Source organism: Solanum pennellii, chromosome 7, assembly GCF_001406875.1.
Source record: "Solanum pennellii chromosome 7, SPENNV200".
Lineage (NCBI taxonomy): Eukaryota > Viridiplantae > Streptophyta > Magnoliopsida > Solanales > Solanaceae > Solanum > Solanum pennellii.
In genome coordinates, this window is record NC_028643.1 from 66666534 (window position 1) to 66694451 (window position 27918).

Here is a 27918-nt window from a genome sequence, read left to right on the forward strand (position 1 = left end):
TTATTCAACTCTATGATTATTTAAATGTGTACTAAGTTCATTGATACATACAATGTTACTAATTTATCAACATAAAGTTGATATTTTAACTTTAAAGCATAAAAAATGTAATACTTCATATAGCTTCCACGAGGTCAAAGCTAAAACCAATTGACAAAAGGAGGCAAGTAAAAAAAAAGACGAAAAAAGAGCATGTATATTTTGTGATCCACCTCTTTTTAGCAAAGATGAAAATACAGAAAAGAAAATATAGAAGTACATTTATTTAGTATACATATTGAATTAGTAAAATAAAAATTTTCTAGTTGAGTTTGTTGAGAAGACGTTTGTGATATTGTGCAAGAGCCCATATTGGGAATATATTTCTGTATGATGCATAGTTTAAGGTGCAATTCTTCATGAATGCCCCTGTCACTCCCTGCACAACAATTATAACAAAATGAATATCATAAATGTTAAAATTACCATTTATAAGGCAACTACGTGTTACCTGTTGTGGATAGTCACCATCCTCCATTTGTGAATTTATTAACAATCTTATTCCACAATGTATTGGTGATGGATCAATTCCCCCCTAACAAACAACAAAAAACCAAAGAGGGTGTTAGGGATTGTTGAAACGATATATTATAAATATATTCTTCAACCAACTAATTTTTTTTTTTTTGTTTTTCATCCAGTGTTCAATGTTTATATTAGAGTCTCACTAAATCCGAATTCGCACTGGTAAGTCCACATTGAAGGGGTAAAGCGTTTTCTATCAAAGGCAATTCCGTGCCCAGCAGGACTTGGATCCAAGATCTCTAGTTGAGGATGAATGACTACTTATTCACTCCACCACAATTCTTTTTCGTCATTGGTCAACTAGTTTATCATTAAGGCCTTGCTATATACAACACATATACACTATCAATGTGTTTGTTTTTATATATTATATGTTGAATGGTTCAAATCCATAATTATCCCATTATGATTTTGTTGAATTGTGAGTGAAAATAAAGACATAATAATTTTTTACAACAAACCTGTCCAGCGTTAATGAGAGCTAACAATGCCCATGAAGTTTGCACCAAATTTGACTTGTCCCCTTCAATGTTTGTATAAACCTTTTAATCAAACAAATTAATTAACAACTCTTAATTCAAAGAAACAAATGATCAATACAATTTTTTTTCCTAGTCTTTGTACCTTATACTTTAAAAAATAGAAGTAAAAATATAATAAATTATATTTGTTACCTTGTTTGAATTTGAAAGGTAACTCTCACCCCATCCACCATCTAACAATTGTTTTGACAACAAAAATTGACAAGCTTTTTGAAGGGCATGACTAGTAGAATAGGTTCTTCCACAAGCTATTAATCCATCCACAGCAAACCATGTTCCATATGTATAACAAATTCCCCAACAACCCGTCCTATATGAACAGTAGCGAAGTCAGAAATTTCATTAAATATATCTAAAAGTTCACTAGTAATATGATTTTTTTTTTGACGAAGGATATATACTTACCAAGAGCCATCAGGATTTTGTGTATTTTCAATGTATTGTAAACCTTTTGTTATTGCAACATCAATTTCCTTCCTTCTATGTCCAGGGTACAACTTTTTAAATAATGATAAAGCTTGGATTGATGATGAAGTGCATTCCACATACCTTCATATATTCATTAATTAACATATATTAATCTTATAATTAATATATTGTTGAATATATATTTAATATTTTCTAATAAATGTAGAATTTTAGAAGGAAAAAAAAGTAGGATAGAGTACTTACTCTCGTTCAATTATGGTATCCTCAAAAAATTCAGTTGGATTAAATTTCTGACAAGGAAAAAAAAGTTAAATAGTTAATCAAATAAATATTTAGCATACAAAACTAAACAATTAACACCTATAAGAAAAATTTGGAAATCCAAACAGAATTTAAGTTATATACAAAGAAATTTGTATAATTTAACACGCAATAGTAATTAAAAAAGGATTTTGAGTATGTTACCTCCAACCAACGATAGGCACGTTGAGGCTCCCAAGCTGGAAAACCCCCGTTTTCGCTCTACATTATTAAAATTTACAATTAATAATAGCAAGAATGGTTTTACTTAAAGTACGTAGCACATTAAATCATTTGATCATGAACTAAATATATTACCAAGAAAACATATAAATTATAGTTTCTTGCTTACAAATTAAACTATATATGTTCAAAACAATTTAATCATCGATCATAATATATCACTAAATGAAGATTTGTTTTTACCTGGAGAGATAAAATAACATTTACTGCATCATATAAGCGCTCAGCATCGAATTTTTCTCCAACAAGTTGCGTAGGCATTTGTGAAAATAAGAGTGCACACTGAAAAAATAATTGCACACAACGTCTTATAATATTTATGTAGCTATAAAACAAACGAAAAATAAAATAAAAGTACAAAGTTAATAAATTATTTTAAAAATTTAAATATATCATTCTTTTTAGTTACCATGAGAAAGAAAAATTACAATACATGAATCGAAATGGAAGGAATACTAACAATTTTGCCATTTGCTAAGAATTTGAACCCTAATATCCCTTGATTTTTGTTCCATTTTATTGACGGTTAGGCCACATCATATATTATAACAAATAAAGAATGTATCGATAATAATATAATCGTCTCGCTATATTACAACTAATTGCAATAATATTATTGTCAGGTATTTATAATTAACATTTTATATGAATATTACTAAATAATTTACCGATTCTAAATATAATAACATTAACTTAACTATTACAATAATAAAAAATTATTATCACTAAATGTCTCTTTTATTGAATGCGAAATGAAGTACACTTTAAATAGCTGAAAATTAAGAATTACCTTTAATCCTTCAGAAGTACAATCTGAGACTTGCCAACCATGATCTTGCATGGAAAATGGCCAACCACCTTTAGATATGTGCCTATACATTTTTTTAAAGTCCCCACTAGGATTCTCCCTCACCTAATAATAATAATAATAATTCAAAATAAATTATTATTTTTTCATATGTAACATTTTATCCTAATTTATTGCTATGAATTAGGAATAATTAATTATATAACCTGTGATGCTTTTAGAAAATTATTTGCTTTTTTGAGTGTTGGCCCAAATTCTTCAGCCACATCACTTGATAAAATTGCTTGGATTGAAAATACTGCATCCCAAGTTTGACAACCAAAGGACTGCATGCAAACAATATTGTACTAATTTTAATTAGCTAATTATTTAATTTTATCGTTCAGGATTCGATATCTGTATTAAATACATGAAAAAAATCGAAAGGATATATATGAAAAAATAACCTGAAATTTTAAACCATCTTCAGATATCCAATAATAATCTGGTAATCGAGCAAGGTGGCGTTTATATGCTTCTGAATTTGGATCTTCCACCCAACAAGCCATAAGACATAAAACCTAACAAAACAATTATTATATTTTTATTATGTTAATTTAACACGGTTGTAATATAAATTTTATCATGGATAGTTACTTGCAATTTCTTTTTAGATGACTATATATTAGATCACATGTGTTTCGAAGCTAACTATAATTAGTCGGATCGAAAAGAATATTATATTTTTATAGTTAAAAGTAATTTAATTTTAATGAGATAATTTATAGTCACATAATCGTTTCCTCTGATTCCCACTTAAGTACTCCCATCATTTAAGAGATTTAAAATGAGTACTCCCTTCGTTTAATAATAGTTGTCTACTATACCATAGGGAAATCCAACAATACTTGTCCATTTTATGAAATTAATGAATAGTTTTATACGTACTTAGTTTCTAATCTACTATTATCAGTTATAGTCATTTCTCTATTACATTTATCGTATTTATCACATTCAAAGATTGATATAGTAAAATTACCCTTCTATTTATAATTTCTTACAAAATGTGCAAAATCAATAGTGAACAAGTAATGTTGGACAGAGAGAGTAAGTTTTTTTCCTTTCAATTATAGCTTTATACTCCTTTTTAATAGTATTCAATTTTCGAGAGATATTTATTAAAGAAACATTATATTTATTGATTTCTTAATAAGTATAATTTTGCCAAAATGAAACTTAATTATAATGTGACCGAGGAAATATGATCCTATTTGGATGAGCTTATGACTTTAGGCCTAATTTTATCTTTTTAACTTAAAAACACTTTTTATTTAATACAAATATTACAAATATGTTTCCTTTAATCACTTAAATAAGTCAATAAGAAGCTGGTTGTAATGTTGTAATGGCCGAAAGATAAATTTCAAGAAGAGCCAGTGCTTCCTTCTGAACAAAATTAAACTTCTTGCAGAAATTTCAGATCATTGAATCGAAACAAGTTTTATATATCTAAAACTTATTTTATATTACAAAATTTCAATTTCTTACTTATTTTTTTCTTAAACTCGATACTAAGTGAAACATCGCCACAAATTGAAGGGAGGGGGTACGAATTTAGTAAGTTAGATGCATACCTTTTCAACACATCCAATGCAAATGTATCTACTAGTTTGGTCCTCGTAGTGAATATGTTCCATGGCAACTTTCAAAGCCTTTTCTCTCAACTTGTTAAATGGCCATCTTTTTAACATTGGCTCAGCAAAGTGATGAAGGAACCCCCAAAGTGTATCTTGTATAAATGGATGTGGATAGTAAAGATCCTCCTATCATCATCATAAATAAGAAAAAATAACATATATTATTTCATGCTTTTACAATTAATCATGTTCACTTTTATAACAATAATGTGTAGGTCAATTAGCACAACTATGGTTATTTTATGTCGCTCCGTTCACTTTTATTTGTCATTTTTTTCTAAAATAATTTTCAATACTTATCACTTTTGACATATAAAAAAATAGACAACTTTCATGTTTTACCCTCAACATTAAATACTCATTTTTCAAGACATCTTTAATAGGGAATAGTTTGGTAAAATCATATATCATTAATTATTTTCTTAGTAAGTGTGCCAAGTCAAACCGTGACAAGTAAAAGTGAACGGAGGAAAGGAGTACTTCCTATACTGATTCACTTTTCTCTCATACAAAACAAAATAATTGCAAAATGATGAATTTGTCTAACAATAGTTATCCACTATTGACTTGAAGAAATTATTATTAATTAATCTTGACCAAATAACGTAACTCCAAAAAAACAAAAGAAAAATATAATAATTTTTCACAAACCTTAGCACATGTATTCCTTGCTTTATTCCAATCAATTTGATGGTAAGGTTGGATGTAAATTTCATCTCTTATAGACTGTACCAAACTAGTTATCCTTCCAACAAATCTTTTTCCATATAAGTAGGACATAGGCATGTACACCAAACGAGCATAGCACAACATTTTTCCTACGTACATTACAAAATCAATTTAATCCCCTTCTTATTTTTAAAATTTATAAATAAAATATAATATAAAAATTAACCTGGATGAATAGGAAATAATGTAGGCATAATCCAAAATTCTGGTGGCATTGGGTTGCACCCATCCCACTCATATACTCCAAGCACCTAATATTAGTTAATGGGTTAATATAAAATAAAGTTTTTCGATATATCTTCGATCAACACAAGTATCAAGTAAAATAACATACCGCGAGCCAAAACTTTCCCCAAGAAGGAGTAGCAATAGCACCAGTGTGATGAAGGATCCATTTACGTCCTTTATCCAATGCATTATTATTTTCACAATATTCTCCTAGTAACCTTAGTGCTACATAATTAAATACTGTACCAAACATTGTGCTATGTCCTTCTATATGAAATCCCCAACCTCCATCTTCATTCTGTCCACATAAAAATTATTTCCAAAATCTTATACCAAAAAAATTTCAAAAATATTATTATATGTAGAATAAGACCTGATGATTGTAAGTGTAGCGTTTAATCTCCATTTGATGAGCTGGTGATAAAACGACATTCATATCTCCAGTCACATACAATGCCATCACCTTCACAATTAAGTACGTGTTACTACTAGTGAAAATTTGTAAGTGAAGAAAAATGAGTCTATGAACTCATTGATTTTGATGTCAAATTCTGGACAGAATTAAGGACAAGATGATGAAGAAGAAGAAGAAAGAAAATGCATTAAGCTTGTGAATGATCTGATCTCTCTAACTATTACAATGGAGCTTTATATATAGCATCCAAAAACAATGACTTAACTAACTATTAGCTAACTAACAACTCTAACTAATAATTGGAAATGCACTGTACATTGTATAACTAACTATCAATCTGTTATAATGCTAACAAACTAGTGTATGCTGTTACTAACTAACAATGTTAACAAACTAACAAACTAGTGATCTTTAGCATGTAAATTTTAACATTCCCCCTAAAGATGAAGGGTGCAAAATGTTGAGCACACCAAGCTTGCCCAAAAGATATGAATGTTGAGTTCGATTTAAGCCCTTTGTTAGCAAGTCTGCTAGTTGTTGCTGTGTATGAACATGAACTGTGCTAATAACCTTGGCTTTGATTTTGTCTCTAATAAAGTGGCAGTCAATTTCAATGTGTTTTGTCCTCTCATGAAAAACTGGATTTGCTGCAAGTTGTATTGCAGATTTACTATCACTAAATACAAGAATTGGCATATGAATTGTCACACCTAGATCAGTAAATAACCCCAATAGCCAAGTAACTTCAGATACAGCTGATGCCATGCTTCTATATTCAGCCTCAGCTGAACTTCTGGAGACAGTCTGCTGTTTCTTTGATTTCCAGGAAACAAGTGATTCTCCAAACTTAACCACATATCCTGTGATAGATCTCCTAGTATTAGGACAGGCAGCCCAATCAGAATCACACCAACATGATAACTCATTTGCAGGTTTAGATTGTAGCCATATGCCTTGGCCAACTGTTCCTTTTAGATATTTGATTACTCTCATTGCTGCATCCCAATGTGACCTCTTGGGAGCTTGCATAAATTGGCTCAAAACTTGGACTGCATAGCTGATATCTGGCCTGGTAATAGTAGCATACAGCAGCTTTCCTATCACCCTTTGATATGCAGTGACATCTTGTAGTATAACATCTTCAGTATAGCCATTGGCCTGATCATATTCTACTGATGTTAATCTGAGATTTGATTCAATGGGAGTTGTGGAAGGTTTTGCACCTGTTAGACCTGCCTCAGAAATAAGTTCCAGTACATACTTTCTTTGATTTAAAATCACTCCCTCTGCTGATCTTAACACTTCAATACCAAGAAAAAATCTGAGCTCACCAAGGTCTTTCATCTTGAACTGTTTGTGTAGATTCTCCTTTGCTTCATTAATCATTTTTGTATTGCTTCCAGTGATCAGCAAATCATCAACATAAACAAGAACAATTACAATGTCTGCATCTTTCTTTAAGGTGAATAATGAATAATCATATCCACTCTGAGAAAAACCAGCTGCTACTAAGGCATTAGACAACTTCAAGTTCCACTGTCTAGATGCCTGTTTAAGGCCATATAGAGACTTAAGCAACTTGCACACTTTGTTTTCTCCTGGTTTTCTAAACCCTTCAGGCATCTCCATGTAGACTTCTTCTTCAAGATCACCTTGAAGAAAGGCATTATAAACATCCATCTGATACATAGGCCATCCTTTTGAGACAGCTAAGGCAATCACACATCTAACAGTCACCATCTTTGCAACTGGTGAAAAAGTATCATGATAGTCTAATCCTTCCTGTTGACTATATCCCTTAGCTACCAATCTAGCTTTGAACCTTTCAACTTGACCATCTGCTTTGTATTTTATTTTGTAAATCCACTTAGAGCCCACAGTGTGCATTCCTTTAGGTAAATCAACTATTGACCATGTATTATTCTCTTCTAAAGCCTGTATCTCCTGTTGCATAGCCTGAATCCATCTATCATCTTTGGCTGCTTGATGGAAAAATTTTGGTTCAATGCACTCAGAAAATTTGCTTACAAATGCTTTGTAACCAGATGTAGTTTTGTCATAGCTAAGAGAATTGGCTATTGGATGCCTAGTGCTGCTTTGTTTACCCTTTGTGTAATCCTTCATCCAAACTGGTTCCTTTATCCTCCTTGAAGTTCTTCTAATACTTGTAGTAGGCCTTTCAACAGCTTCAGTAGCAATAGTATTTTCAGCATTATCATCATAAAGAGCTCCTGAGTCTTCATTACCATTAGCATTTCCAGCTCCTGAGTCTTCATTACCATTAGCATTTTCAGCATTATCATCATGAGTTTCTGTGTCTTTGGCAGGCTCAACATCACAATCTGTTAAAGCATTATCAATGATATCTAATGGAGAACCACATACATCTGTTGATGCTTCTGCATATGCTTCCTTTGTACAGAAAGGAAAGACATTTTCATGAAACACCACATCTCTGCTCACAAAAAACCTTTTGGACTTTATATCCAACAACATATAACCCTTTTGTAGCTCTGAATATCCTAGAAGTATAGTAGGAACAGCTCTTTCTGCAAATTTGTCACCCTTAGGCATCACTGTGGCATAGCATAAACACCCTATCACTTTTAGATGATCAAGTGTTGGAGTTTTGGAGTAAAGAAGTTCATAAGGACTTTTGTTTGAGATACTTGAAGAAGGTAATCTATTCATCAAATATACAGCAGCCTTTACACAATATCCCCAATATCTGATAGGCATCTTTGACTGAAATCTGATGGCTCTAGCTATGTTAAGAATCTGTCTATGCTTTCTTTCCACTACACCATTTTGTTGAGGTGTGTATGAACAACTACTTTGATGAAGTATTCCTAGTTCATGGAACAATTTTATACATTGAGAGTTAAAGAATTCAGTACCATTATCTGATCTCACAACTTTAACATGTGCACCAAATTGAGTCTTGATCATAGAGAGAAACATCTTTATGGCTACAACAGTTTCAGACTTCAATTGCAACAAGTAAATCCAAACAAATCTACTGTAATCATCAACTACAGTTAGAAAGTAATGCTTCTTGTCCAAAGTAGAAATGTTATATGGTCCCCATAAATCTATATGAACTAAATCAAAACTAGTAGAGGCTCTAGAGTTACTACTAGGAAATGCTTGTCTTGTTTGTTTAGCTAATGGACAAACAGGACAACTAGTAACCACATCATCTTTATTGCTGGAAATCAATTTTAGATGTTTCATGATTATGTGAGAAGGGTGTCCAAGTCTTTGATGCCAAAGTTGAATATCTTGATTTGATGTACCTGCTGCCACCATCACATGTTGCTTATGTTTGTCTATTTTATTCAATGTTGAGCCACTCTTGAACATGTATAAACCTCCCTGCTCTTTACCAATCCCCTTCACCTTGCCATTGAAGAGGTCCTGGAAAACACAGAAGTCAGGATAAAATGATACAAAACAAGACAGTTCCCTTGTCATTTTGGACACTGATAACAGATTAAATTTGAAATCTGGTACATACAGCACATTTTTCACAACCTCATCTTCAAATATAGTTGATTCACCAATATGATTCACATCTACTCTATCCCCTGTGGGTAAATGTACCTGACTCTTCTGTAATTTATTCAATTCATAGCTTTTGAATAATGACTGCTTATGTGCTGTAACATGATGAGTGGCACCAGAATCTACAATCCAGTCTTGTGAGAAAGAATTTGCCATTAAGCAAGTTGTAATACCTGTCATGTTAACTCTCTTTGGCTCTTCTTTGTTCAGCATCTCCAAGATTTGCTTATATTCCTTTTCTGTGAACACTTGTGCTCTTGCTAAACATGTGTCATTTCCTGCACTACTTCCTGCACCTTGACTAGTTGAAGCTAATTGAGACTGATCATAGGCAGTGTTGATGTCACCTGCCACATTATTGGCTATATGTGGACCTCTATAACCAGCATTAGAACCATCACTGTTGTTCTTATTTCCAGCACTTCCATAGCCAGTATTAGAATCACCATAACCACCATTCTTATTGTTATATCCTGGCTTCTTCTTAAACTTCCAATCACTTGGATATCCAATTAGTTTGTAGCAGTTATCTCTAGTATGCCCAGAAAAATGACAGTAATCACATTTCTTACTCTTAAAACCTTCCTTCCCTTGATTAAAAACTTCCTTCCCATGAGCTCTTCTTACATTCATCACCATTGAATTTGGTTTATCAACAGCAGTAGCTGTGCATGTTGAATGTTGAATTTCATCCTCTATGATCATAGCATATGCTTGGTTGAGAGAAGGTGTAATTCCTTTAAGCAATATCTGTCTACGAGGTTGATCATAGGAATCATTTAATCCACTTAAAAACTGAATTAGCCTCAATTCATGAAGGTGATCTACATACTCCTTAGACTGTGGACATGAACAGCTAGGATGTGGTGTCACAGCATCATACTCACTCCATAGGGTCTTAAGTTTAGAAAAATAACAAGACACAGAATCTGTACCTTGTGTAAGTGTAGTTATCTCCTTGTGCAATTGATAAATTCTCATTCGATTCACCTTATCAAACCTCTCCTTGAGATCTGCCCAAACAGAGAATGCAGTTGTGGCATAAACTATGCCACTAAGAAGCTCCTCACTTACAGTGTTCATCAACCATGACAAGACTATGGCATTACATGTTTCCCATTGTTCATGAAGATCATCTTTGTACAATGCTTTAGTGCAAGCTCCAGTCACAAAACCATACTTCCTTTTACCTAAGAGTGCAATCCTCATGGATCTGCTCCAAACTCCATAATTCTCTGAACCAGTCAATTTGATAGGAATCAATACAGCTCCTGATGAATCTGATTGTCCAATATACAGAGGATCACTTTGATCAATTCTTAACACAGCCATTATCGAGCTAATCAATCAACAACTGGTTTAGCAAACTTAGATGATATCTAAATTCACCTAGAAGAAGAAACAACAGATTCACAACAGCTTCTCAAAAGCTTTACAACAGCTTCACAGTCAATCGATCAGAAGAAAAAAAAAATTTCTGAAGGAGTAGATCTAAACTCTTCCCACATAATCTTAACCACAAGTTCAAAGAACTAAAGGAGATCTAAACTCCACTCGATCCAGCACTTCCTGCTCTGATACCATGAAGAAAAATGAGTCTATGAACTCATTGATTTTGATGTCAAATTCTGGACAGAATTAAGGACAAGATGATGAAGAAGAAGAAGAAAGAAAATGCATTAAGCTTGTGAATGATCTGATCTCTCTAACTATTACAATGGAGCTTTATTTATAGCATCCAAAAACAATGACTTAACTAACTATTAGCTAACTAACAACTCTAACTAATAATTGGAAATGCACTGTACATTGTATAACTAACTATCAATCTGTTATAATGCTAACAAACTAGTGTATGCTGTTACTAACTAACAATGTTAACAAACTAACAAACTAGTGATCTTTAGCATGTAAATTTTAACAGTAAGTAGCTCCGACTAATATTTCTCCCGTCTATATTAAGTAAATTGTTTAAATTTCTTTCGTGAACATTTTTTAATGTTTAAGAGAATTATGTTGTTCGGACCTTTTTTCATATTTATCCTTCTTTTCAATACGTGACACCCAAAATACATGGCATATGGGTATATAAGTATTAAATAAGCAAGTCTTACCCACTAAACAAGTTTTAAAATTGTGTCAGCCTTGTCAGTATGAGTTGTAATTCAACTGAATAGACAAATCCCAAGAAAGAGGGGGAAAATCTCTAACAAATCTCATGCGATGGGGGTAAACCTCAACACTCAACTTACGATAAAACACATGAAAACTGTTATGTATATAAGTAAGCATATCTTACGTCCTAAGTCTTAATAACATTGTTTTAAACCTGTATGAGCTTAGACTCAAAACAAACAATATCACTAGCTAGCTGAACGAGTCGTATATTTTCTAGAAAAATAATTTTAAAATAATAAAAAAGATAAACAAATGAAAACTAGTAAAATATTTTTGTCACTTTTGATAGGTCCTAAGTAGTAAGTATATATAGTAAGTAATTATTACCAAAGGGGGTAGGAAGAATAAAGGGCCGGCAGATTCAGCCGGCCAATGACCATCATGTGCTTGAATTGTTGAGTAATAACTTATACTTTTTCTCAATCTAATTTTCACTGCTTCTTCTGTTACATCTTCTGATTCTTCTAACTTCACTTCTCCTCCAATTTCAACACATCCATTTTCTTTCCTTACCTACATGAAAAAATAATAATAATAATAATAATAACGTTTCTATCTGTCTTGATGACATGTTAAAAGTGACAAATAAACATATATTTTTAACATAGTGAACACGTAAAAGTAAACAGACCTGCATACGCATGAGTAAATCGGAACTTTGTTTATGAAGGAATCTATTTTTTGTGAAATTTTGGCGCATTTCGTCAACAAGAGCTCTTTCTTGAAGAGTTCCACCTTCTTCATCATACTCCCAATGTTGCCTTCCAATATAATTATTGCTACTTGTTAGCCATAATCCTTCCCCTTGTGCTGTTTTTAGCTTCCACATTTTTTTCTACTTAATCAATGAATTAATTTGAATTTGAATAAAAATATTTCAATAGTACTTCATCCCACACCTTTTATATAGACTAGAGACGTACGGGCCGGGAAATCAAATTTTTACAACTAATTAAAATATTTTCCGTTTCATTTTATATGATTCTATACTAATAATTAAAATTTATCTTTACTATTTCATTTTAGCAAATTAATCTTATAATTAAATAAGAAAAAAAGATTCGAATTTTGACCGAAATTGTTGTTACGATATCAAATTTTGGAAATGACGTTTTATTCCTACACTATTTGATAATGTATTTTAAAGGTATATATGTGCCCACGTGGACATAAAAAATATTGCATAATTATAAATAGTAATGTGTCCATGTAGGCATATATATACCTTTAAAATACATTATTAAATAGTTTAAAAGGTAAAAGATACACTATTAAAAATAGTTCAGGAATAAAAGATTCTTCATAAAGTTTGATATCATAACAAAATTTTGATTGAAGTTAAAATATTTTTCAGATCCTTTTCTTATTAAATAAAAAACTATATACGGTTGTATATAGTTGAAGTAAATATGAGACAAATAAATGAAACGAAGTGGTGGATGCTGATTCTATATGATTCCTTCTGCATACCTAGTTTTTAAATGAAAAGGAAACACTATTGAAATATTAGTGTGATTATAAATTATATTTAATTAATTAAGTATAAAATGAGAAATTTAAAATTTAATTATTTCTAATTTTTTTAAAAGATACTCGAATGCATATCATTTTATTTTCAAACTAAAATTAAAAATGGGCTCTTTTTGGTTTCATTTTTTTTTTTTTTTGTTTCCTACATTTGTTTGTATTCACATGGGAGTCTATTCGCCGAAAAATCTAGTGCAGGGAAAACACTCCGACATTTAACATTTAGTGGAATTCGAATTTGAGATTAGAAATAAGTAGAGCCAGGAATTTTAATAAGAAACTTAAAATTAAAGAATTAAATACACGAATTAACTAGTGTCGGCTATATGTTTGGTAAAATAAGGCTTTTAGGCTTTTGCAGGCCCTCAAATTTCTGGTCCCAAATTCTTATCAAAAATAAATTATGTGTCAAAATTTTTATATAAAAAATAATTATTTATGATAAAAGGTATAATTTTTAAAATATATATTATTTTACCCACTTTAACATCTTTTGTACTTTGTTAAAAATAAGAATTAATAGTGAAAAGTGTTGAACAAGGTGAGTTACAATTTTTTTTTATTTCTTTTTAAATTTTGGTTTCAAGATCTACGAGGTTTTAACCAAACTAAGCCATTATATAAAGTCATTCACCAAAATAATATGTTTTTCTAAAATTTTACAGAACTAGTATAAACGTATTCCACAGTAACGTTTTAGAATATATTTTATTTTTTAAAAGTTGATGGCGTCAGATTGATATACGTTACTCACAGTAACGTTTTACTTCTAAAACGTTACTCATAGTAACGTTTTAAGAGTAAAACGTTACTGAAAATAACGTTTTAGGAGTAAAACATTACTTACAGTAACATATATCAACCTAATGCTGTTATTTTTTAAAAAAAATAATATACCCTAAAACGTTACCGTGAAATACGTTTATACTAGTTTTGTAAAATTTTAGAAAAATGTATTACTTTGGTAAATTATTTTATATAATGGCTTAGTTTGGTTAAAAATTCCAAGAATTACTACAAGTATATTAAAATGGGGTATATCAAGTCATCAACTTCTTGTGTCAAATGGTTCTAACTCTTATCTTTATTTAATTTGTCAACTTATTACTTGTAGAATTATGTTAACAACTAATATAATAATTGCCTCACTAAAATAAAGTTTTTCAATGTTGAGTTGATAAAATTTACCTAAAACTAATAATTGAAAAAACAATATTAAAATACTAATAATTTTTATCTAATTAGTGTAATAAAAATAAATTTTGAATAAATACGTATATAAAATTCGTTTATATTTTAGGCCTTAAATTGAAAATTCGCTTTAGACTCCCAATCATGTTGAACCGCCCTTGGAACTTACTAATGGAGGTTCGACATTTACCATATATAACTAATAGATAATTTTAACCAAATATACACAAAAATGAGACAATTAATTAATTAGTTAATTCATTCTCATTCACATATAACAATTGACTATGTAAAACTTCATGTATACCAGCCATTAATATAATATACTTAATGTAATTTTACGAGTAAAATTTGATGAAATGTATATAAATTTTACTGTTATCTTATGAAGTAGATATTTTTTTTAAAAAAAGCAAAATATCTCAACTCAAGTAAAGTATATTAAATAATTACGTTAATAATAGAATAAGATATAATTTGTCTACCTAAAATATATCCCAATCATACGCTAGTGCTTCATGAATTTGTGTATCAAATCATTTGTGTTGGAGCTAACTAGTGTCCTTAATTCATGAGGAAATTAAGGTCATGCTGAAATGCATGTATTACCTCCTTGATAATATATATTTGGAGATAGAAAACAAAATTTAAAGCACAATAAAAAGCTTTTTAATATTTATCTATATTACTCCTTCCGTTCATTTACTTGTTCACTGTATTAAATATAAATATTCATTTTTGCTTGTTCAGTTAAAAAATAAAAAATATAATTTTTTATTGAAATCTTAATTTACTGTTATTTTAATTGTATAATCATTTATTTTTAGAGAATACATCAAGTCGATACTAAATAAACAGAAATGGACGAAAAAAATAGTCACATCAAATGCATGATATATTTCTATTAGCTCTTTATTTCTTCCAAGGAAAATCACACCCTTTCTCTCCACTAATCTTTCTCAACATACCTTGATAATAACTACTTAATAATTATACCTCTAATTTGTTAATTCCTATTGGGAGACGTTTTAGATTTTTTTTTAATATGATGTATATTATATTATAGTTATTTAACTTGTGATTAAACTACTTAATTATAAACTTGTGATCGAACAGTGGGTTTGAGAGTAAAATGATGTGATGAATATTTGTGTGAATTAGTGAACAAGCTAAACCAGAATTCAATGTATGGTCATGTGATCATAGTTATTAATTATTTAATATTCCCTCCATTCACTTATCTTTGTGTCTCATATATCCTAAAAAAAAGGGATTATCCCTTTTAATATATTAAGAAAAAAATGAAAAAATTATGTTTTATTATTAACACTAAATACTAATATAGAAAAAAAAGAAAAAGTATAGAAAAATTTATTTATCTTTTTTTTTTTGGCTTTCAGCAGATCAGATTGTTGACTCTTTTTTTTTTGGCTGTTCCTCTTTTTTAAATATATATGGTTTCAATTTTTAAATGTATCTAGTTGTTGTTTTTGTGTGTTAAATTAATGTATAATACATTCATTTCAACATTATGGTACATTATAATTTAATAAAGAGTTGTTGGTGGCTAAGGTAAGGACTTTGAGTCAAGATCTATGGATGATGTCATTGCTGAAAGTGGAAAAAACTACAAGAGTTGATATAGAGCAGATTTTTAGTTGATTCCAATAGATCCTTTTTATGTATTAAGTGAATTTTGATTCTTAAATTAATGTATAATTCGTTTGTTTTACCTTTATGATACATTACAATTTTATCATATACAATATACCATTTTCAATTATTAGTTTTCATACATAAACCTAATTTATTGAAACACAGCATACTCTGTATCACGTACATAGTTATGTATTGAATACACAACTATTATAGTTTTGTTATCTTTTACTATCGATACATACACCAGTCTTGTTCAACTAATAATGTATCTGTAGACACTATCATATATTATTGTTGATACATAACCACTAATGTTTTATAACAAAATCAATTTGTATCATATCCATATTTATTTATATGACACATAACTTTGTTATGTGTATTACATGTTGTTAAGTATCCGCAACACTAATTTATAAAAAAAAAATCAGCGTATATCATATTCATAATTTTTTTTTTGTATATGATACATAACTACATAAAATTGTTGATTTTTTAAATTTGTTACTATTTGGGAAAGATTTGAGAGAAGAAAATTTGAAATTTGAATTGTTTGAAGTTGTTATTTGGAGAGATTAACATCAATTTGATTTGCATGATTTGGGAAACCGACATTTAATTTTCTTTTTAATCTCAACAAAATAGTTTTATAATGTAACAAATGTGATGTATTCGAAAGAATATGATGTATCTGAATGATAATAATTTTAGGGAATTTCGATAAATTGAAAAGTACTGATAAGATGTATATGTTCCTTACACTTCCCTTTTTTTTAAGGCAATTCACAAGTCGTATAGCATTTATTGGTTTAACTAGACACGGAACATGTGTCATCAGGAGGCCCAATATTTATTATTTTTTCTGTTTCAATTTATGTGATACATATGAAATTTGAAGTTAACCAATTTAGTATGTTTTTGAATATTTTAAATTGTTCATTACTATCATTCATGATATATTTTGTGCAATTTTTTATGATATATGTTACTCCTTTTATCCAATTTAAGTGAGACAAATGAATCTGAGAGTCAACCAAATTATAAAATATATTATCGTTATATATATAACATGTTGTTAAGTATATGCAACACTATTTTATTAAAAAAATCAGTATATATTATATTCATAATTTTTTTATATGATATGTAACCATATAAATTGTTGATTTTTTTAATCTGTTACTACATGGGAGAGACTTGAGAGAAGAAAATTTAAAATTTGAATTGTTACTTGGGAGAGATTGATATCGATTTGATTTGCATGATTTGCGATGTGATTTTTCTTTTTAATCTCAACAAACTAGTTGTATAATGTAACAAATGTGATGTATTCGAAAGAATGTGTAGTTTCTGAATGATAATAGTGTTAGAGAATTACGATACATTGGAAAATAGTAGGGATAAGATGTATATATATGTTCCTTACACTTCCCTTTTTCTCAAGGCAATTCACAAGTCATATTGCACTTATTGGTTTAACTAGAAACCGGAACTTGTGTCATCACGATGCTCAATATTTGTTACGCTTTCAATTTCTTTATATGATGATGCATGTGAAATTTGAGGTCAGTAAATTTTCGTATGTTTTTAAATATTTCAAGTTTTTATTATTATCATTCATAATATATTTAATTATTGTGATTCATAGTATATTTCTAATATTTTATATAGTATATGTTTTCTTTATTTCAATTCATGTGGTATAAATGAAATTTTCGAAAGTTAACAAAAACTTTTTAAATATTTTCAAATATTTTAAGTTATTAATTGTTATAATTTATAGATATAACTTTTTATTTATATCAAATAATAAAATATAAAAAATTAAAGAAAGAAAACATAATGCAACATGTTGGCCTGATCTAGAACCATCCTATTAAGCAAAGAGTACACATTATATTGGTCCATCTCCTTAATAATAATTGTACGACATTTGACTTGTAAACAACAAAAGACCCCCCACTCTTCTAAAGAACGATAGAGAAAGGACACTCCAAGTCAGTTTCAAATCACATCGATCTGTATTCTCCATTTATAGAGAGATGAAACATTAATTTTTTAAATTTGGAGAATTACCACTCACACTCTCTATTTTTTATTATTTTTATTATTTTTTAATTAACATATTATTTTATATATAATTCCATCAATTGAATATCTAATATTCATAATTCTTTTTTAAATGTAATATAATATTTTAAAAAATATTTTTAATATATACTACTCTAATTTCAAATGAATAGGATTTTAGTTTTTTTTTCTTCTAATGTTCATTAATAATAAAATTTTATTTTATTATTAAGTTTCATTATAAAGAATACATAAAATTAAAATGGAAAGATGAAAATATCAATTTAAAAATAAATAAATAATATGTTAATTTAAACAAAAAATAACAATACAATATATAACATAATAATTTAAATATAAAATAACAATACAATATAATACATGACATATGACATGCTTATTTTGGTTTGCCTGACACCAATAACGATATTAATGTTTTAGAGTCATCACATTAATTTTCCAATCTTGCTAGCGGTATTGCGCCTCCCGCCCATTATGTTATTCAAAGAAAAGAATACAATATTGGTTATTACTTAGCTGCTGGTATAGATCCTAAATGGTCTACAATTGTTCAAACTATTCGTGATCCTCATTTCCAAAAGAAGAAATATTCACGATGAAACAATAATCGTATTGAAAAGATGTTGAACGTGCATTGGGAGTTTAGCAATTAATGTAGGACCGTCACGTTTTTGGAGAATAGAAGTGATACAATGACTACATGTATTATATACTGCACAACATGATAATTGAAGATGAACTTGATCTCAACGCACCAATTCAAGACGTCATAGAGACTCCAACTCCAACCATAGAGATGACGGTAGATGAAAATCTCCGATTTAAACAATTTTTAGCTAGACACAAAAAATTAAGGATAAAAGTGCTCATTTTGAACTCCGTAATGCATTACTAGAGCATTTATGGGAGCAATATAATGATTTTGAAAATTGAGTGTTTATATAATTGTATGTCACTTTTATTTGAATTTGTCCCTAATTTATATATTATATTATATTTCTTGAAATTTAGGTTATTTAAAATTTAGAATAAAATGTAACTTCATATCACATTAAAAATTATATAAAGTAATTATTTGGGAAAAAAGAAATAAAGAATTTATATTATGAAATAAGAAAATAAGAATGGAATAGAATTAATAATATAATATTGAGGAGATAAAAAAAGATTCCTTTTTAGAGAGTAAAATAGATAATTGAGTTGGAGTTGGTTGTCTGAAAAAATAGAGAACTACATATTTGGAGAGTATAATAGAGGATTTGGTTGGAGATGCCCGAAACCTAACTAAATTAATGTAGGTGAGACTATAAAATATTATTATTCTATACATATATTATTTAATTGATAAATTAATATTTATTAATTTAAAGTGTGTTATGAGATTTAATGAAGGTTAATTTTGATTACAACAAAATTATTATATCTTACTAATTTATGTATCATATTTATTAAATTCACGTACAAAAATAAATTTATCATACATAAAGTATAATGAATAAATCAATGTTGGTAATGTAGTTGAAAATGATACAATACATTTTGAAGTAGTTATGTGTAACGAAACACTTATCGCATCTAGAACTCTTCATAATTTTACGGTGTAGTTCGAAAAGACAACACCTGAGAGTTTGGATGCAATAAAAAAAATTAGAGATGAGATTCAACTACATTTATATTTTATCAAAAACTAAAACACAATGGAATCATATTTCACTAAATTATATAAGATTTATTTATACTTGTAAAGAATTATTAATTTATAATATTAATGGGATCATATATTTATATAAGAGCCTTCTGAAAATATATTATCGTACAGTCTTATCAAGATGAGTGATTTTCTTCATTGACCCAAGTCAGGATTGAAAAAAATTTATCTTAAAGAGATTATTAATTTACCGAGTATTAATTTAGTGAGGTTTCACAGTAATCAGCATACATGCATAAAAATATTAATTCTCTCCAGATGAACGACTCTTTCCTATATTATGGACCTGTTCACACACTAAACCACAAATCAAACATCTTCGATCTCACCTGATCCACCAGAATTACTAGACGAATCCTCTGTTACGATAACGAAAAACTGGCAAAAGCAACATCAATTCAAAAATATACAGTATATTAATTCTAATATTTAATAGCATGCGTTAAAAATGAGCAAATAACACAATCTCACTAGTTTAGGGCTTAATTTCGTGTCCTCCTTTTAATTTTCTCAGAATTACCCTTCTGTACGGATATTTTTGAATTCATATACTGTATATTTGGGCGACAACACTAATGGGCCGAATATTTTTGAATTCATATACTGTATATTTGGGCCATAACACTAATGGGCCGAATATTTTTGAATTCATATACTGTATATTTGGGCCACAACACTAATGGGCCAAATATTTCTGAATTAATATACTGTATATTTGGGCACAACACTAATGGACCGAATATTTTTTAATTAATATACTGTATATTTGGGCCACACCACTAATGGGCCGAATATTTTGAATTAATATACTGTATATTTGGGCCACAACACTAATGGGCCGAATATTTTTGAATTAATATACTGTATATTTGGGCCACAACACTAATGGGCCGAATATTTTTGAATTAATATACTGTATATTTGGGCCACAACACTAATTGGCCGAATATTTTTGAATTAATATACTGTATATTTGGGCCACAACACTAATGGGCAGAATATTTTTGAATTAATAAACTGTATATTTGGGCCACAACACTAATGGGCCTAATATTTTTTTATTAATATACTGTATATTAAGTATGTTAAGTTGGGTTTTTGGTTAACTTCAAACCATCATAACTCCTCGCTCAGGATGAGTTAGGCGTGTTTACATATATTAGGGCTGGCAAGGGGACGGGGAAGGGGATTGGGGGACGGGATGAAGGGGGACGGGACGGGACGAGGGACGGGGAGGGGGATTTGACACGGGACCGGGATTGGGGGGACCGGGATTGGGGGGACGAAAATAGGTCCCATCCCGTCCCACTATATATACGGGATGGGATGGGATTTGGGGGGACGGGACGGGACGGGATGGGACGGGACGGGATGGCATGGGACGGGGGATTCTTTTTTTTAAATATTTATATATTTTTATTGAAATGATACGTCTTTAGCTAATAAATTTTAAATTTAATTTTTGATTTTCAAATATCAAAATAAATTTTCTAATTTAAAGTTTCAATTTTCAAATTTTAAGATTCAATTTTCAAATTTCAAGTTTCAACTTTAAAGTTTTAAATTTCAAATTTGAGAAGTTTAAATTTGTAATTTAAATATTTTAAAGTAATGTAAATTGTAAACTTTAAATTAAGTATTTTAAAATTAGTTTAGTACTTTAGTATATATATTTAATTGTATATATTAAAATTAAAATTCAAAACAATAATTGTATAAAAAAAACTTGAACAAAAGTTAAAACCTTCAAATTTATTCAATAGAACTTAGAAGTTACAACTTACAATTAACAAATATTAGTGGAGTAACTAATCTACGCAGCCACCTTCTAGGAAGGGTTCTGTTTCAATAAGTTCTCATACGTAAAACTAATATTTGTTACAGATATTAGATGAGTAACTAATTTTACGCAGCCACCTTCTAGGAAGGGTTCTGTTTCAATTAGTTCTCGAATGTAATCTAATAATATCTGTTTTCTCCTTTAAAATTTAATTCTAATTGTCGCATCATATCGATGGTGATATCCTCCGGTGTTGGCAAACTTGTTAGAAATTCTTGTGCCTCTAATTCATCATCACTGCATTCAATTTGTGTTTTGATCCAACTTGCTTGTTTTTTACTTAACTTTGGCAAATTGTTATTCCTCCTTTCGGCATTGCACCAGTCTCTAAATAAAACTGTTGTTTCCAAACTGTCTTCCGCCAATGAATGTCTATGATCACCAATTTGAAACCTTGCCGCACTGAAAGCAGCCTCCGATGCAACTGATGAAGCTTGAATAGCTAGAACATCACGAACCATTTTGCTCAAAGTTGGAAATGCATCGCTTCGCCTACTCCACCATCCTAATAAATCTTCATTGCCATCTTTGATTTCCAATACTTCTAAAGATTGATTAAGATATTCTTCAAAATCATCACGGTTAGTAGAATTAAGACCAAGAAAACCTCGCATATAACATGAAATTGGAAGTGACAAATCAATCTCAACATTAGAAGTTTGACCAACTTCTCCTTGAAAATTTTCAGTAGTTCTATATTTTTCATACAAAACTTTTGCTTCTACTTTTATGCTAGACTTACACGCTTGACAATTTGGAATTTCTTCCGGTAAAATTTCTAAAGTTTCATAAAAAGTGTCAACAAGGCCTTGCACACCTTGTAATTTATAAGCAGGATGAAGTAAAGTAGCCGTTAAAAAAACTTGAGGAATAGGAAAAAAATATTTTTAAAATTTTTCAATCATACCTTCAATTGCAACTCTAAATTTATCTATTTTTTTATATTTACAAAATTGAATTGAAAGAGCACAAATATTTATTAATACGGATGAAATAGTAGGATAATAAATTCCTGAAAACATGGTAGTAGCATCATAAAAAAGTCTTAAAAATTGTAATAGTTCTTTAGTTTCTTCCCAATCTTCATCACAAATTCTATCTAATGGGTCAGCATTATGAGCATTAAAAACCATTTGTATGGGTCTTCTATATTTGTAAGCAACCGAAAGCATTTCGTAAAGAGAATTCCACCTTGTTTTAATATGTTTTGGAATTTTTCTAGGTGACAATTCACATAGTGAACAACGCTCATTAAATTCCCTAATTCTAGCAGCATTGTTTGTATGAAAAATCCAGGTAACAGCATATTCAACTTTTACGCTACCACAATCAAATAATGAAATACCATCTTGTACAACTAAATTTAATATATGTGCAACACATCTAACATGAAAAACTTTATTGTCAATTGGACATAATCTAACTTTTAACATGTTAGCAGCATTTGTATTATTAGATGCATTATCTAATGCGACAGACATTATTTTATCTATAATCATGTAATAATCTGAAACACTTAAAATATTTGAAGCTAAATATGCACCAGTTTTTTCTCTATACATAGTTTATAACATATAATTCTTTTTTGCAAATTCCAATTATGATCAATCCAATGTGCAGTTACAGTTAAATAATCATTTCCATTAAAACTACGACCCATGTCCGAAGTAATACACTCTACTATCTAATATGCTAAATAGACAACGAAGAAATTGAGAATGTTTACCTTGATATTCAAAAGCATCAGTTTTAACAGTATTTCTTGAAAAGCCTCTATAATCCGGATTATAAGCTTGTTGAATATATTCAACAAAACCGGGATTTGAAGGAAAACTATAAGGCAAACCACAAATAGAAACCATTTTAGCTAAATTTTCCCGATCTAATTCCTTATTATATTTACGTTGTGTTATTGGACCAGCGGGGTTAAAAGGATCTAATGTTCTTGAACCATGTTAGAAGCCCCTATCGATGCATTAACGGTAATATCTAATTCATTAATTGAAATTTACTTTTTTCTATTGGCTAATGCTTTAGCTTCTTTATATTGAATCGACACACAAGATAACAAATGTCTATTTAATCCCCCCGTTCCACCTTGACCCCCACCTTGTTTATGTTTAAAAGCTTGCTTACACTTATTACAAATAGCAACACTATTTTCTTTATCAAAAGTCATAAATTGCCACACAATAGAAGTTTTAGGTCGTTGATACTTCACCTTCTCCCTTGTGGGAGGTATAAGGGGTGGATGTCCAAAATTTTGCTCCGGTAAATTGATAGTCTCATTTGGAACTTCTGTCACCGGACTAGTAGGTGTTTCATCTAACTCCTCTTCTCCCAAATCAGCTTCTACTTCTTCACCTGAATTTTCATCAACATTAGGATTAATATTACCATAACGTCGTTCTAAACTTTCGTGATCGAGTTGAACATTTGAATCAATATTATAAGGAGTATCATCAACATAAGTAGAATCATTTATGTTAAATCTAACTCTACTCGTTGATTTAGATGAAGTACCACCACTTTTACTACTCTTTTTTTCTTTACTATTTTTTTTACCAAATTTAAATAATTTAAAAAGTCTACTTTCTTCGTTATCTTGTGCTCTCTCTTTTCCTTTACCGCTATTTTTTTTGCTAGAACTCATACTTAATTATATATGTATATAAAGTGTAATATAAAAATAATAATAACACAAAAGTAAAGACGAATAATAAAATATAAATATTATGAAACGAATGTACCAAACGTCTGCGTTAATAGCAGACGTTAAAAAATCGATTGTTGAAGCTTGTGATTTGTTGTAACTTGTAATTTATAACTCCAAGCCAATACTTGATAACAAATATGAGATAATATAATTATATTTATTGATATATTATGAAAATTTTGAATTGGAAATTGAAATATATGAATTCTAATAATATGAGAATTAAAATTGAATAGAAATTAAGATTGGCACTTGAGAGTTGATAGAATATAGAAAATAGATGAGAGAAATGAGAATAGATGATTTTGTAAGAAATAGTAGAGGATAGGTGTATTTATAGTANGGATCCCGCGAACCGGCCGGTTCAACTGGGCCGGGACCGGGCCGGGTTGATCGGGACGCAGGGGTGAACGGCCCGTGACCGGTCCCCTCATCCCCCATCCCTTAATCCCTTTAAACCCTGGGGGATGGGCCGGGTTCGGGACGGGACGCGGGCCGGGGCGGGCCAACCCAGTCCCCCTGCCAGCCCTAACATATATCGTAGAAGATATCTTGGAATAATCTTTCCAACGCCGCCGAGTTTGTGTAAGATATATCCATTTGAAGTTGAATTGTTCAAATAAGAAAAGTCTAATCCAGATTTTAGAAGGGCATTATGGTGTTTTCCATACTCAAATGACTTAAATTTCATTTTTCGATAATTAATTGGGATCTAAATTGATAGGATTCAATTTAAGCTCTTACAATATTGAGTTAGGATTTTAGAGAAGAGAAAAAAAAGGAGGAGAAGGAGCAAGAATCGTCAAGTTCTTCACGAATCACTTGTGAATTTCGTCAAGGGGTGATCCCCACGAGATATGTGAGTTCACACAACGTTGGGTTCGTTCACCACACGCTAAACACGTTTAACTCAATGTGAATTCGTCCTAAAAGTTTAAAGTTTGAATGTTTTTGATGTGTCTTCTTGAATTTACTTTTGTTCTTGAATTTGGGATGAAATTGAGGAGTTCTTGAGATTTTAAGGTTGATTTTAGAGTTGTGTTTGATTAGATTCTTGTTCATGTATGCTGGATATTTAAATCTAAAGAGAATTGAAGAAAAAAAAAATCATATTTAGGTGAATTGGGGTTAGAAAACAAGAAGGAACAAGTGGGTACAAAAATGTTCTCCGTGTGTTCACGGAATGTTCCGCCTCAAAATTTATTTTGCGATCAAATTATTTAAATGCATCTCGGCGTCGCGGACATGCTTCTAGGCAATGATTTCTTGATCTTTTGTCAGGTTTAACTATCTAAAAACACTCCTAAACATCATGTGATCTTTCATAACATAAATTAAAATTTTTGAATCCATAATTCAATTCAAGGATCAGTTAAGAGTCAAGTCAAGATAAGTTAAGAGCCAAGTCAAATTAAGTTTATAGATTCTTCCAAAAGTCTTTTAAAAATAATTTAAATTTGTTTTAAGACTTGAGTTTGTAGTTGAGTAAAGAGTAAAGTTGAATCTCATTTCTTTAAAAGTACATGGGGACTATGTATTCCCAACGATTCAAAAGTATTTTCACATTTAATCAAGTAAGGAAACTTTGATTTTCAAAGAGCCTTTGAGCTAATTTTCAGTAAAGAGTAAATACTTTAACAATTAAGCAAGAGGGGAAAATTTGATCTCCAAGATAACCTTTGGGATAAATTTTTGAGAAATTATCTCAAATCACTGAAAGAAGTATGTTTTTAAACATAAGAGCTAGTATCATATTTTTTGGAGTAGTATTGAGCACCGATATGGAGAAGAGTTCAGATAATTCAGAGTCTCATAGTTGTCATGGGTAGACAAGGTTCATACCTTTTAGATGATTCCTTTAGTGCTTTTTAGCATAGACCGATGGATCTACTTAGTAGTTCAGACGACTCTGGCAGCATGAGGGAAACGATATATCATCATAATAGCTCTTTCATGATGGTTGTCGGTTTAAAAAACTCTCACATAAGTAATTATATTCTTATATACACAGTTTATTTTTTATTTTTACATACACTTCAGAGTTATATGTATCTTTTCATACACGCAGAGTTGACATCATATTTCAAATAATTTTTCTTTATATTGCCCTCGTTTTAAACTGCTTTATATTGAAATGAGTTCAGTTATGTTGAATTGAGTTAAACCAGGTAAGTTCTTCAGTTCCTTTCAAGCTTATGTTGTGTTCTAGAATTCCCTTCGCATACTCGTTCATTCAATGTATTGATTCCATTATGCCTGCATCTTATTATGATGCATACACATGTAAATATGATCATCATCCAGTGCATCGTCTATTCTAGTTGAGCTCTAGAGTTATTGATGAGCCTCCTCCCTTTGGGAGGATCCCTTTTTATCTTTTCAATATTAGTTAGTTCATTAGGATGTCGTGGTTCTGTTCTAACATCCATATCAATCGTTTAGAGGCTTCATAGGTAGACTATTATTATTTCATTTGTCATTGTTTTGTTATTGACTTATGTTCAGAATTGGGTTGCCACACAGTTAAGTTATTTAGTATTTGAATCATTTTTTTAATGCTTAAAGTCTTTCTCTGAATAAGTGATCTAGGCCAAAAGATTGTTTGGGAAAATAATGGTTCTCGAGTGCCAGTTCCGTCCAGGGTGTAGGCTCTTGACGTGACACGAAATATTCGAGAATAGGTTGTCTTAGGCCTATCTAAAAATAAAACTAAACATATACATGGAAGTTATCTGAACCAAAGTCGATTAAATATTGAAACCACTTACTTTGATCGACTCGGTTCAAGTTATTTTGTAGCAAAATTCCACAAAGTGAAAAACTACAGACAACCCTGAACGAAGGCCCTTTGTTTATAACATAACACTTTCTTTTTGTTAAGCGATTGGAACCAAGATTTATCCAGGAAGCATCACCACTAATCCACAATGCAATCTGGTCTAGACTGCCTTAATTCCCCACAAAGTTCTACATAAAAAAGTAATAGAGAAGGCGAGATAGAGATTGGGAGCTCTACTGAAAATTGGAATATGCACGTCTGCAACGTTGAGGAATTGATACACGCATTTGCATTCGATTCCATCTGGAAGTCCCTTTAAAGACCGAAGTCATAATTGGATTCCACATATAAAACATCCTCTACGAAGGGGTTGATATTCAGTGCACTAGTTGTGAAAAACTTGGTCATACTCGAAAGAGTTGTAATTATTGTCCACTAAATCTACCCATTAACACCCAGGAAGAAACTCAAACCACAAATGAACCCAAATATGAACTAAAAGTGGCTTCCTTCCTAGATAGAAAGAAAGACTCCAACATAACATACAAGTTGTAAGCAACCAACATACCAGTTAAAGACAAATCATTACAACATTTACAATCATATTACCAGAATTAGGTAATTAGTTCCTTAACACAACCCTACAAAAATTATGGCACAACAATGGCCGGGAAACTACCACCGGTTAATCGTTACAAATAAAAACATGAAAAAAAATTACAAAAGTGAGT

At 30.3% G+C, this 27918-nt stretch overlaps 2 protein-coding genes across 2 annotated transcripts; both read right to left on the minus strand.

Moving 5' to 3' along the window:
- Positions 1 to 168: 168 nt before the first annotated feature.
- Positions 169 to 12571, minus strand: LOC107024535 (lupeol synthase-like). Its single transcript, XM_015225524.2, has 18 exons — positions 12308 to 12571; positions 12004 to 12189; positions 5893 to 5982; positions 5626 to 5817; positions 5458 to 5542; positions 5214 to 5380; positions 4500 to 4688; positions 3333 to 3446; positions 3093 to 3212; positions 2869 to 2991; positions 2262 to 2360; positions 2001 to 2057; positions 1779 to 1825; positions 1512 to 1655; positions 1239 to 1416; positions 1026 to 1106; positions 491 to 574; positions 169 to 418 (listed from the first exon to the last, which is right to left on the minus strand). The coding sequence occupies exons 1-18, from the start codon at positions 12503 to 12505 to the stop codon at positions 302 to 304; spliced, it is 2271 nt and encodes a 756-aa protein (XP_015081010.1). The 5' UTR covers positions 12506 to 12571; the 3' UTR covers positions 169 to 301.
- Positions 9187 to 11993, minus strand: LOC114077974. The gene is made up of 2 exons (XM_027918414.1): positions 9672 to 11993; positions 9187 to 9351 (listed from the first exon to the last, which is right to left on the minus strand). The coding sequence occupies exons 1-2, from the start codon at positions 10828 to 10830 to the stop codon at positions 9317 to 9319; spliced, it is 1194 nt and encodes a 397-aa protein (XP_027774215.1). The 5' UTR covers positions 10831 to 11993; the 3' UTR covers positions 9187 to 9316.
- Positions 12572 to 27918: the final 15347 nt, after the last annotated feature.

Excerpts from the sequence above, each read along its gene's own strand:
- LOC107024535 (XM_015225524.2), bottom strand. The coding sequence starts at position 12,505 with ATGTGGAAGCTAAAAACAGCACAAGGGGAAGGATTATGGCTAACAAGT. Across the intron at positions 2,058-2,261 it reads ATGTTATTTTATCTCTCCAG|AGCGAAAACGGGGGTTTTCC; the intron begins GTAAAAACAAAT and ends TTAATAATGTAG. Across the intron at positions 419-490 it reads ATGGTGACTATCCACAACAG|GGAGTGACAGGGGCATTCAT; the intron begins GTAACACGTAGT and ends ATTGTTGTGCAG.
- LOC114077974 (XM_027918414.1), bottom strand. The coding sequence starts at position 10,830 with ATGGCTGTGTTAAGAATTGATCAAAGTGATCCTCTGTATATTGGACAA. Across the intron at positions 9,352-9,671 it reads AAAGAGAGTTAACATGACAG|GACCTCTTCAATGGCAAGGT; the intron begins GTATTACAACTT and ends TGTGTTTTCCAG.